Source organism: Sinohyriopsis cumingii, unplaced genomic scaffold (genome assembly GCF_028554795.1).
Source record: "Sinohyriopsis cumingii isolate HCF-2022 unplaced genomic scaffold, ASM2855479v2 utg001554l, whole genome shotgun sequence".
In the NCBI taxonomy this organism is placed as follows: Eukaryota; Metazoa; Mollusca; class Bivalvia; order Unionida; family Unionidae; genus Sinohyriopsis; species Sinohyriopsis cumingii.
Genome location: NW_028316017.1, coordinates 192,518 through 205,878, shown reverse-complemented (window position 1 = coordinate 205,878; position 13,361 = coordinate 192,518). Strand labels below are relative to the sequence as shown.

Sequence of the window (13,361 nt, the reverse complement as noted above, 5' to 3'; positions counted from 1 at the left end):
AAGTAGGATTGAAGGGGATGAATAATAAGTAGGACTGAAGGAGGTGAATAATAAGTAGGATTGAAGGGGATGAATAATAAGTAGGACTGAAGGAGGTGAATAATAAGTAGGATTGAAGGGGATGAATAATAAGTAGGATTGAAGGGGATGAATAATAAGTAGGATTGAAGGGGATGAATAATAAGTAGGACTGATGGAGGTGAATAATAAGTAGGACTGAAGGAGGTGAATAATAAGTAGGACTGAAGGAGGTGAATAATAAGTAGGATTGCAGGGGATGAATAATAAGTAGGACTGAAGGAGGTGAATAATAAGTAGGATTGAAGGGGATGAATAATAAGTAGGATTGAAGGGGATGAATAATAAGTAGGATTGAAGGGGGTGAATAATAGGTAGGACTGAAGGAGGTGAATAACAAGTAGGATTGAAGGGGATGAATAATAAGTAGCACTGAAGGAGGTGAATAATAAGTAGGACTGAAGGAGGTGAATAATAAGTAGGATTGAAGGGGATAAATAATAAGTAGGATTGAAGGGGATGAATAATAGGTAGGACTGAAGGAGGTGAATAATAAGTAGGATTGAAGGGGATGAATAATAAGTAGCACTGAAGGAGGTGAATAATAAGTAGGACTGAAGGAGGTGAATAATAAGTAGGATTGAAGGGGATGAATAATAAGTAGGATTGAAGGGGATGAATAATAAGTAGGATTGAAGGGGATGAATAATAAGTAGGATTGAAGGGGGTGAATAATAGGTAGGACTGAAGGAGGTGAATAATAAGTAGGATTGAAGGTGATGAATAATAAGTAGGATTGATGGGGATGAATAATAAGTAGGATTGAAGGGGATGAATAATAAGTAGGATTGAAAGGGATGAATAATAAGTAGGATTGAAGGGGATGAATAATAAGTAGGATAGAAGGGGATGAATAATAAGTAGGATAGAAGGGGAAGAATAATATGTAGGATAGAAGGGGATGAATAATAAGTAGGATAGAAGGGGATGAATAATAAGTAGGATTGAAGGGGATGAATAATAAGTAGGACTGAAGGAGGTGAATAATAAGTAGGACTGAAGGAGGTGAATAATAAGTAGGACTGAAGGGGGATGAATAATAAGTAGGATAGAAGGGGATGAATAATAAGTAGGATAGAAGGGGATGAATAATAAGTAGGATAGAAGGGGATGAATAATAAGTAGGATAGAAGGGGATGAATAATAAGTAGGATAGAAGGGGATGAATAATAAGTAGGATAGAAGGGGATGAATAATAAGTAGGATTGAAGGGGATGAATAATAAGTAGGATTGAAGGGGATGAATAATAAGTAGGACTGACGGGGATGAATGATAAGTAGGACTGAAGGGGATGAATAATAAGTAGGATTGAAGGAGGTGAATAATAAGTAGGATTGAAGGGGATGAATAATAAGTAGGACTGAAGGAGGTGAATAATAAGTAGGATTGAAGGGGATGAATAATAAGTAGGATTGAAGGGGATGAATAATAAGTAGGATTGAAGGGGATGAATAATAAGTAGGATTGAAGGGGGTGAAGGGGGTCAGTAACAAATTCAGGCAAAGTCAGGCACTTGAATGTCATATATTGCACATCAGTTTCAAAACTGAAAGAGAGAAATATGTGTCATACTTGAAAAATGGCCATGCATGGGTGGAATATAAAGATAGATGAGAGACAAATTGAATTAAACAAAATTTGCATGAAATAACAAACTGTGTATATAATACTAAAACATATATTCAAATTAATTTCAAAAGTCTAATATTGGCAGAACTGTATTTCAGCTTTAACTTCCTTCAGCATGATGCTTCTTCATTTTCACCCAATAATCTAATTAGTTTGGAAAATATAGCTCTTTTACATTATGCCAAGTAATAATGGAAATAAACCTCAATCAAGGTCTGATCGATGTAAAGCCTAAGAACCCAAATCTGGTCTAAATCCAAGAAATCTTGATGACATTATGCTGCAAATTTGAACACAGTGAAAAGACAATGAGGTGGCATAACTCATGTAAACGATATTATGGATAGCTGTAAACTGACCACCATTCACAGTTTCATCAAATTAAAAGCCCATGCCAAATTTGATGGCAATCAAACAAGCCTTGATAAAGCTTGTTACATGGAAACTAAAGTCAGTAGCTTAAGCTATGCACGCTTGAAATCAGGTTCATTTAAGATCTTATAAATATGGAGCTGCACACTAAGTTTGGTTAAAATCCAGCAATCACTGTCAATGTTATAAGTTAAGAGGACAGGCTTTAATTCCTCTAAACAAAGACACAGAAGAAGGTCTCATAAACTTAAAGTTAAAACACCACATTTTGTTAAGAAGAAACAATTCCCATTAATATTACCAAACTTTAAGTATGTACAGGTGGACAGCCAGATGAATTATTGCTACTAAACCCTGCTGCAAACAGGGAAATGTACAAATAATAACCTAACAAAATTCAGCCTTTTCAATTGTCAAAATAAACTTGTGTAGGGAGAAATACAAAGATTATTTTGATAATCAATTTGTTAAGTACTATGAGCGATCGAATACATCCTTAAGATAACAAGATAAAAAAATCTTACAATTCCTTAAAAGAAATGTTCTAACACCTATTTAGAACCCACTGACTACACAAGTCATGGCTATATGCTGTACAGGTGTGCTGTGAGATGTCTAGACTGACTCTCTGTGTCTGAAGCCTATGGGAGTCAGAATGTGCCATCTGCACCATATATGTATGTATAAGCATGTTGAGGTAGATAATAAGGTACTTGAGGTAGTTAATGAGGTACTTGACAACAGCAAAAGAAGAATGTACTTGTCTTTTAGATATTCCAATCATAATGGCTGTAAATACTTTTGGGTCCTGCTGACATCCCTGAACAGCGCCTTAATAAAAGTAATAACCTAACAATACTCAACCTTTTTAATTACCAAAATTAACGTATGTAGGATAGTACAAAGTATATTCTGATAAACTAAATTTTAAGTGGTTCTGAACAACAGCATCTATCTTTATGATAGCATGAAAGAAAATACTTCACCTCTTTTAATGAGTTGTTATAATCACAATTGAACTCATTTATCACTCTTGTCATCAGCATGTTGCACAAGTGTGTTATGGGATCTCTAGACTGATTTGCTGTTTCTGAATCCTGTTCCTCATTGCAAAAATATGAGATAAAAGGGAGCCAGGAGACCATGCCATCCACAGTATTTATGTATATATGAGCATGATGAGGTAGATAATCAGTTACTTAGCAACAACAAAAGAAAAGTGTACCTGTTGTTCAGATATTCCAATCGTACTTTCAAAGACAGTCCAAATGACAACTTCAAGGCAGTTGGGTGTTGTCAGGCTGCCACTGTAACGGTGATAGGTCTGAGGACTATCAAGATGTGGGAGAATAGACTTTAGACTGAAGTTGGAACTCAGGGACACCAAATTACTGCTGTCTATAAAAACAAAGAGCACATCATGTGATCAGCATAATAATATGCAAATGTTCACTTATGATGGTAGATGACTTGTCACTTTCACATTTGAGACCTGATAAATGAATAATAAATCTACATTAAGAATACAGATATATGTCAGTAAGATATAAAAGATAAGTATGAGGTAATGTAACCTTCATACTTATTTAAATCAGCATTGCCTTTAGAAAATAACTCATTTAGTACAAAAAAGTATACATTTGTATCTGATGACTACATTAGTAAAGTTCTAATCTTATTGAGAAACTGACTTTAAATGGGTAAAAAAGAAAGAAAACCTGCATCATAGATATAGTATCATGGGCTTGAAGCCCTTTAGCATTACACAGAGAGGTTTCAGACCCTTGAGCGGTATGTAGACAAACCATTATACTTACTTGCATAACTGACATTGTCAAGTTGAGACAGAATTGGTTCAAGGTCCTCGTTATCGCTAGATGTGACCTGTACATAAATGATAAAACAAACAAAAAGCAAGATAATAAGGAATGGAACAAAGTAGTTCTTAATTCAAAGTTGAATGATATAACTGTAATTTAATATATAAAGATTATTCAATTTCTCTTAAAATAGGAAATACAACTGACTACCACATTATTTGTATATCAATCAGGGTATTATTTCTATTTCTAATACTGTGACAAGTAATGTTGCACAGCCAAAATGTTGATAGAAATACTAAAGAAAGGTTCAGAAGGCAGGCAAAGACAATTTCCACTGTCACAGTGAATTAGTATTGAGAATAATACACGGGAATTTATGGACTTATTTGGATTTATCAGATTCAAATAAAGTGATTTGTTAACATGTTGAAATATCAAAAATATTAAACTGCACACATTGTATGTAAGGGGTATCTACTACATGGTAACGACATATATGATGCATCTCTTGGTTCCTTTTACTACTGTAAAGTATATTGCTATGGATAATCTTCATAATACTGGTACATGTCACCAGAGAATTTAAGTTAACATTTGAAACATTACTGGAGGACTTTATTATATGGATTTCCTTTTAAAAAGCATATTTCTACTATTGTGTCATTGTATTATCATCAGCAGTACAAAAGTACTATCAGGTTTCATCATTTTACCAAGAGTTAAGCTTGCCTCATTTGACACTGAAACTATATGTTGTTGCTAACTTTAGTAAGAACATAATGTTTAATAGTATTTTTAGTAATATTTAGTAAAAGAGAATGGAAACTATGCCAGAAGACATGGAAGGAGTTCAATTCATTGATGCCAAAAAATGCAATGATGTGGATATAAATCTCAACTAAGCTATATGTTACAACTGTGGTCTTTTGTCGAGTTCAGTACATTGTTTCACTGAGCTATAAAATATGATATATGCAGAAGCGAAGTGGGGGCCAATATTTATATTTGACAGTGGGGGCCAATGATTATATTTGACAGTGGGGGCCAATATTTATTTTTGACAGTGGGGGTCAATATTTATATTTGACAGCTAAGTACATGTACTTGCATACTGTGATATAAAATAATTCTATGTGACCACAACCTGTAGTTTTTGTGGAACTGAAATCACTGAGGAGACTGATATATTTTATTACTGTTGTGTACATGTGACCTATTGAACTAATCAGATTTCAGAATACTTTTCTCATTTTTAAAAAGGTACTAATTAGTATTATTGTTAAATAATAAGTTATGTTATATTTCTTTTCTAATATAGAAACTATTTTAATTCATACATAAATTAATATAATAAAAAAAGATTAATCGAACCTCAAAGAAAAATCCTAGCACAGCTAAGGCATCTATTTGGTTTGAAGCTACCGCATTGGTTATCGACCCGAGAGATGTCTTGTAGTGAACAATGTGCAGCTGAAATAAAGAAGAAATTAAAAGTCATGAAATGTCTTAGCATATGTCTCGGTATGCAGGGTAGACGAGCTCTGTGATGTAGTAACCATTGTGTGGTTGTTAGAGATGGATGGGGAATAAAGTTCCTGACAGAAATGGACTATACTTTGTCAGCATTCATAAACCATATTACCGTAAAGGTTTGCTCAGTGACATAGTTCCTCCATATCATGGATCAGTAATGTCAGCTTTAACATTAAGTCGCATTGTTGGAGTACCACAGGAAAGATGCAAATCAACACACGCATCCTCTTTAGTTCGAATACATCACATATGCAGACATGTTTCTGTGGCCCTCAATCAAGTGCTAACCAGTGCAAAATCTGATTTTAGTAAAGTAATTTGTCCTTATAATTTAAATTGGAACCAAAAGCAATATACATGCTCAAACGCACTACTCAAAAAAAAGCTTTCCATAAAGCCTAAGCAGATACAAAACACATGAGAAAAACAAATGATATCATTGTATCCGTTGCATCAATAAAAGTGCTTTGGTTTCAACTGGTAAATCTGTGTCAGACTCTGACATAAAATTAAAAGAATTCAAATTAAAATACAAGATGGAATTAGAGTTAAGAAAGCTTGAACTTCAGAAAAATAAAGAAGAAAAACAAATGTCATTACAGAAAGAAGAAAAACAAATTTTATTGGAGAAAGAGGAGAGAGAGAATGAATTTACAAGCAGAGAAAGAGTACAGAGAGAATGAATTTACAAGCTGAGAAAAAGGAGAGAGAGAATGAATTTACAAGTGGAGAAAGAATGAATTTACAAGCGGAGAAAGAGGAGAGAGAGAATGAATTTGCAAGCAAAGAAAGAGGAGATAGAGATAGACGCAAATGCAAAGAGAGAAGGAAGAGAGGGAATATCAATTTAGAATAAATGAAATGGAGCTGGCAAGTGAAAAGCACATTTCCAATTTGGATACAAACTCAAGTTTTGATGTTACTAAGAGTAATAGGTTAGTGCTCCTTTCAGAGAAAAAGAAGTAGACAAATACTTTACTGGTTTTGAAGAAAAAAATTACAATTTGAAATTGTTAAGTGAGCATTGGACTCAATAATTACAATGTGTACTTACTGGAAAAGCTAGTGATATTTACTATTCAGTGCCACTTCAGCAAAGTGGAGACTATGATCTGGTTAAGGAATGCATCTTAAACGGTTATGAGTTAGTACCTGGGGATTATCAGCAAAAATTCAGAAACTATAGAAAAGATGCCGGACAAACCCATGTCGAATTTGCAAGAGAAAAACAGCAGTTGTTTGACAGATGGTACATAGTCAAGAAAGCTGATCAAGATTATGAACGTCTCAAACACTGTTATTAACAGGTTCAAGAAGGTTATGGAGTTGGGTGTTCACGTTGCCATTTAGAAATCACATTTTTATGTGCATTTCGAGTCTAAATGTAGGAAATGTTTGTACACTTTATGAATATAACTTTTCTTAATTAATATATGATTGTTCTTTCTGGATACAAAATAGATTTTTGACCCAAAATAGCACGGGATCCAATGTTTACAGAAATGACGTATGGTTGCGCAGAATTACCCTACGCGCAGAATTGGCCGACATGGCAGTATATATTGATAATACATTGTACAGTCTGGTTACGACAGTGATGCTTACCTCCATGGGGTACCTTTTCCCATAAAGTGTGTGCTCTGATCCTCGAGAACTGTTTCCTCCCCAGTGGAAGTGAAACTGAGCGGCTGTATACTCAGAACTCAGACCTCCACCGCTTATCGTTATGTTGTTCTTCATAATGTCTACTTGTACTGAAAGATAAAGTATGTGTGTGAGAGAGAGAGAGAGGAGGGAGAGAATAGCTGAGTGACCAATTACGAAAACTTTGTAATATGTAATAAATTTCTGATTTCAGAACACAACACATAACTTTTTAACGCGCCTGGATGAGCCAGTTAGCAGTGAGATAGAAAAGGATATGTACTTTTTGTTTAATTCAGAGGACACACAAAGGTACATTATTCAAAGGACACACAAAGGTACATTATTCAAGTATGTCTACTTTTTAACGTGATATTTAATTTTCACGGCATTGGTTGTAGAATCTCATAGGCACAAATTTAACTATGGTAGTAACTAAAAACAAGACCGACGAAAAAAAGTAAAAGATCTGCTATTAAACCGCAGTGAAGATATGCATTAGTCACTTGACCTATGCTGCGGGCGCCCATGCAAAATTTGCAATATACCAGTTTCACAAATCATGAAAATAATGCTCTCCAGTTATCCTGCAAAATCTGTCAATTCCAAAATGATGCACTCGCTCTTGAGAGATTTGCAATGTCAAAACGTGATCTCTCTCTCATATATATATATATATATATACACATACATACATACATACATACATACAATGTTAGTACCAACAGACAAACGTTCATTCTAGTATCACGAATATATGCCCTATTTTGCAGGAAAAAGAACGCTCGTAGTAAAACAAAAATAATAGATGTAAGTGTGATTTTGACATCCAACAACCCCTCCGGTGGCTTAGTGGTTAGAGCGTCCGCCTTGGATGCGGGAGGTCGTGGGTTCGATCCCCGGCCGAGTCATACCAGAGACTTAAAAACAAATGATACTAACAGCTGCCTCACTTGGCGTTCAGCATTAAGAGGTTAGTGTTAGGACTGGTCGGCCTGGTGTCAGGATAATGTGACTGGGTGGGACATCATGCTACATGTCTGTGGCATGATGCCCCAGTGCTAGACATCACTATAAACTGCCACATTGCAGACATCGTAGTGATATGACTGAAAAATTTTTAAAGCTACGTTAAAAATCAAAATCACATCACATCACACATCACTTTCACAATCTGTTATGGCTCTCCGAAAATGTTCAATGGACTTTGTTTTAGGCATAGCAGAAATGAATTTACAACATGACTATTTAGTACAGAAAACGAAAACAGTGATGAAAAGAACACATCTTGAAATAAGAAATTGCATTTGCATTTTTCGCTGAATGGCATGTCATTGAGATTAAAATTCCAGGAACGGATATTATTTGTGTACTTGAGAAGTGATTGCATCCTAGAAAAATGAAATATCAAAACTAAAGAATAATGTTAAATTAATTTATATTATCTGAACTATAAAATAATATTATTTAAAATAAACTACCTTAACTATAGAATAATGTTATTTAATACAGACAAAAAATATAGGATAATGTTATTTAAAATTTAAATACCTAGAGATAATTTACAAAAAAATTAAAATAGCAAAACTATAGAATAATAATATTTTAATTAAAATCCTAAACTACGTAATGCTGTTATTTTAATTAAAATACCAAAAAGAATAGTATAATATTTTTTTAATAAAATACCGGACTATAGAATAATATTGTTTTAATTAAAACACCGAAACAATAGAATAATGTAATTTTAAATTAAAATTGTTTAGATAATGTCAAGCTTAGATCCAGGATTCTGAAAATGGGTTTATGTAGACATTTTCAGGTTTTGAAACTAACAATAGCCCGTTAGCCAGAGACTAAAAGATTTCACTGCAGACTGAAATCTGTACATGGTATTAGTCCAATATTACTAAGGAAAATTGTATTTTCAATTTAAGTTAGACAGCAAGGGTGGAGTGGGCTGCTGCCTTCTGAATCTGCAAGAATAGTTATTATTTTTCCAGTGATTATGGTTACAGTTTATTTAAATTACATGCTTCTAAATATGTTTTGATAGTTAAACAGTATATACCTTTAAACATGATTTTACAAATATTGTTAAAGCTTAAAAAGAACATACCTAAATTGGTTTTAGTATAATCCAAGATAAAGTTTTCATTTGCTACCCTATGTCTCTCATCCAAAAATAATAGGGAATAGGTTTATTATTATTATTATTACTGCTATTCTAATTCTGAATGCTCAGATTTGTTTATCAACACTAGAAGTACACGTACATGATGTCATACCATTATTCAGACTTTCCAACACCTATCTCCACTTCCAAGTCAATATAAAGACCATTCACCCAACAGTGATAGCCACGGTTTGATATTTAGCGCTCGATATCAGGAACGGCAACACGAATGAATCACGAAACTGGTTGACATTGACAACGCCTGTAATGACACAATGTTCCGATTTTGACTCTGTCTCCATCCTCCACCATATTGTGCGATGTAAGGTTACGCTTATCAAATATCACGCGCGTGACAGATTTTATGCACTTGTGACAAGTGGCAAGTATACCGTGAAGATGTTTCCATTTGCAACATGTACCGTGGAGAAACTGCTGGCATACCTCCATGCTACATTAATGTACTGTGTCTGCAATTTCTTTGCCTGTTGTAGTTTTGGCAATCGTGCACCTTCCATGTGCTCGAGCAATCATTCGGAACTTTTCCAAAATACACTACCTAAATTTAGCAGTCACTAAAATGGGGAAAACTAATTTTACCAGAGAATATAATACCAGCTTCTGAAAGTGCAATGAACGAGTTACAGATGTGGCGTGACGGGTTGTTATGCCGCCACTGTGGTAGGTGTGTTATGGATAAGGTTAGGTGCTCCAAATATTTTATTTAAATTATTATAGAAGTCCCACCCAGGCTCGAATTTGGTTGGAAGTTAAATTAGTGAAAGATAGATGTAAAGCTCTGAGCCCCGAGTCAGGGATACCGACGGTTAAATGGTTGAATATATAAAAAAAAGTGAAATTCAATGAATAACGATTTAATGACAAATTCAATAGTCAAATGATTAAAATTTCCCAAGTACTCTCCTTCCACTCGATCCTGTGATAGTCTATTGCATAATTTGATTAGTGGTGTGAGAAAGTTTGCCACCTGTTCTTGTATATTCATTTGTGTATTCTTCTCTCCTTATCCTCCAATTCCTTCTCTTCCTCCCGACTTTCTCCAAATTTATCCTCCTCGACTTCTCTATACTCCTCTTCCTTCTCCACTTTCACCTCCTCGACTCCTTTTCCTCCTCATTCTTTACTATCTCCCCCGACTAGACTTGTCTACTCCGACTGCTCTGTTAGTCTCACATCCATCTCCCCTCTTAGACACTCGGGACTCAACTGAACCGGAACTTCTATCCCCCAAAAAGCTTCATTCAAGAAGCTTTGTCTTTCCTTTGAATCTCCTCTCTAAGTTTTACCGCCAAATTATCCGTGACTTCCTCGGATTAACCCTATATTGCTCAGCAATCGTCCTAGGCAAGACTACATTTTCGCTTGCTAGTTAGAGATATAATTCGGATCAAACTTGTTATCGCTATTCCGATTGGGTGTCGCTTTGACTCGATCCAATCAAACTTAGCACGCCCCGTTCCCTCGCGGGTTTATCTGATCTCAGAACTAAGTGGTAATACATAGGTGGGAAGTCGCTCAATCTAACGCTTGTGCCGATTCAAGATGACAGTCTTCTCTCTGGTCACGGTAACCTTGCGTAAGAGATTAACTCTTGCCTGCGGAAATGTTTTAGACATCAAACCATGGCTTGTAATAATACCTTAATTTGTACACGACTTACTAACTTGGGCTGCGCAAATGGGACACGGGAATATATGAAAAGTAAAAGAAGTTATCGGCTCATTTTTTTTACATTCACCTTTGAAGTCCATGCAATGAAAATGACTAACCAGGACTAGTATTTCTTTCCTATGTGCACATCTTCAGCAAGGCCAAGTTGTATACTCTATAACCAAATGTATATCCATAAATCATTCACCAAAATAAAAGGAATTAAAAGTTTTTTTTTTTAAAAATGCCACAATGACCACTAGGTGTGTTTTAAATGGCCAGGATAGCCAGTGATGAAAACCTGGAAACATTTTGTTCTTGAAAAATTAAACTCTGAGCAAAGTACGAAACTATTGCGCAAAACTAAACAGAATTGTTCCGAATATAGTCTTCAATGATGGCAAATTACATCAGACATTTCAAACTCGACTTGACGAAAAAGGCGAAGGATAATTCGATTGAGCGAATCCGGACATTATCCCCTACATTATCGTCATATCATAAAAACCATCGAAATCATACCACCGAAATCATAAAAACCACCGAAGTCACAACATTTAAAAATGCATTTAACAACGTCAAAAGCTCAACGTTATGTGATAAATGCAATCTCAAATTCATTCTCATTGGATATGAAGATTACGAAATAAGAGGCTCCTCACGTATACTATAATTGTTCGACTTGCTTCATTCATTCCACATTAAATGAACACTATTACAAGATCCTCTTTATCAGGTTGAAACATTATGTTAAATAAAACTGTTTTCTTCATGTTCAGCAGCCACATACGCTAAGTGAAGAAAAAAAATCTTTCAACTTGAAGACGTTTACTTTGCGATGTGTGAAATTTGTGCACACAGATGTCATGGATCAAGTTTCAGTTTTGCGACTTAGGTTGTCCAGCATTTCTGATTTGGGACGCGCGCGTGTGTGTGTCTGTGTGTGTGTGTTTGTGTGTATGTGTACTTACTCGTATGGCCATTGTTCTTGATCATGTACATGTCAGTCCCTGTCGCATCGTTCCCAGTGAAGTTGAAGTCTCCCAAGCTGGAGTTATACTTACTAGGCTGGATGTCTATCGGGGACTGTGAGCGTCCGCCGCATGTTGGCACGTGCTCTGGCCAGTGTTCCGGAGCTAAGATAATAATAATGATAATAATAATAATAAAAGACATAAATAAAAAGGTAAACAAATAAATATTTATGTAGCTGACAGAAGTAATAAACGAGGTGAAATCTACAATTGTTGTGTCCCTATTTTGTGTGATTGTTGATTAGACTAAAATCAATCAAATAATAACATGGCCAGATAAATATATTTAATAAGAAATATGTACGCTAATTTTCACTAAATATAAGGAAATATTTGAAGTGGAAAAATCGTATTGTAGCAAAAAACGTAGACTTTCTTTATATTATTTATATTTTTATATGCAAAATCCTTCGATTAACAATGGTTTATTTTTTTCTTTCTTCATTCAGTGTTAATGTGATTAACGGTTGTATTACAACATCGATAAAAATAAATTCCAAAATTTGTCAACAGTTTTAGAACAGTGACGTTCTAAAAATTTAGGTTGTCTGTATAGTGCTTCAGGCTGAGGATTTTGTCAAATTATTTTGTCATGGTAATGAGTATTTTGTCTCACTCATTACATAAATGTATTATAGAAACTCAACAGCTTGACACATTTTGAAATCTATTTATCCTGGTGGGGAGAGTGAGACAGAATGTGTGTGTGTGTGTGTGCGAGAGAGAGAGAGAGAGAGAGAGAGAGAGAGAGATGATTAAATATGAAAATACAGGTCCGAATAACATGCATAAGGCCAGACATACCTCATAACTGGAAGAAGAAAGTAGTTCCAAAAGTGGTATTGCCATTCTGGTTATATAATACATCTCTCATATATATATAGGGTCGAGCGAAACAGTATTTTTTTGGTCAGTTCTTTTTTGTTGAAATGCATTGACGATATATGACCACTAAATGACAAGAACGCTTAGTCGTTGTTAATAACATTTGTATTTTAATGATTTGACAAAACTGAACCATAGGTTTTGAATAAATGCAATAATTGGCATCGTGCCAGGTCAAGAAAAATAATCAGCATCGTTTTCTTCGTAGAATGAAATAGCTAGACCTAAGGTTCACCTCTTGCTTGAACTAAGTATGTAGGATCAAGTATGCGTTTCTTAATTGTTCTATAAAATTTTATAATAGACCATCTGAATGGGAGATATTCGAATATCCATGCTCATATTTAAAGCTATAGTTTCTCCTGAGAACCATGCTGGCTGAATCGTTAGCATGTCGGACTCGAGTAGTGAAACAATAGGGAGTTTTAGACCGTGTTTACACAACTGGGTTAATTTCGTCTATGTTCCATGACTTTAACACTCTTGAACACGCAAGTGCAGCACGAATGTGTCCT

General features: G+C 34.9%; 1 protein-coding gene across 1 annotated transcript in view; it reads right to left on the bottom strand.

Annotated features, from left to right (window-relative positions):
• The window catches only part of LOC149771949 (uncharacterized), a 130,988-nt gene that overhangs the window by 63,156 nt on the left and 54,471 nt on the right, over positions 1–13,361 (bottom strand). The window contains exons 3-7 of the mRNA XM_089948043.1: positions 11,899–12,063; positions 7,042–7,190; positions 5,275–5,373; positions 3,898–3,964; positions 3,306–3,478 (exon numbers count right to left, since the gene is read on the bottom strand). Coding sequence (XP_089804169.1) covers positions 3,306–3,478; positions 3,898–3,964; positions 5,275–5,373; positions 7,042–7,190; positions 11,899–12,063 — 653 coding nt within the window. The remainder of the gene's footprint in view (positions 1–3,305; positions 3,479–3,897; positions 3,965–5,274; positions 5,374–7,041; positions 7,191–11,898; positions 12,064–13,361) is intronic.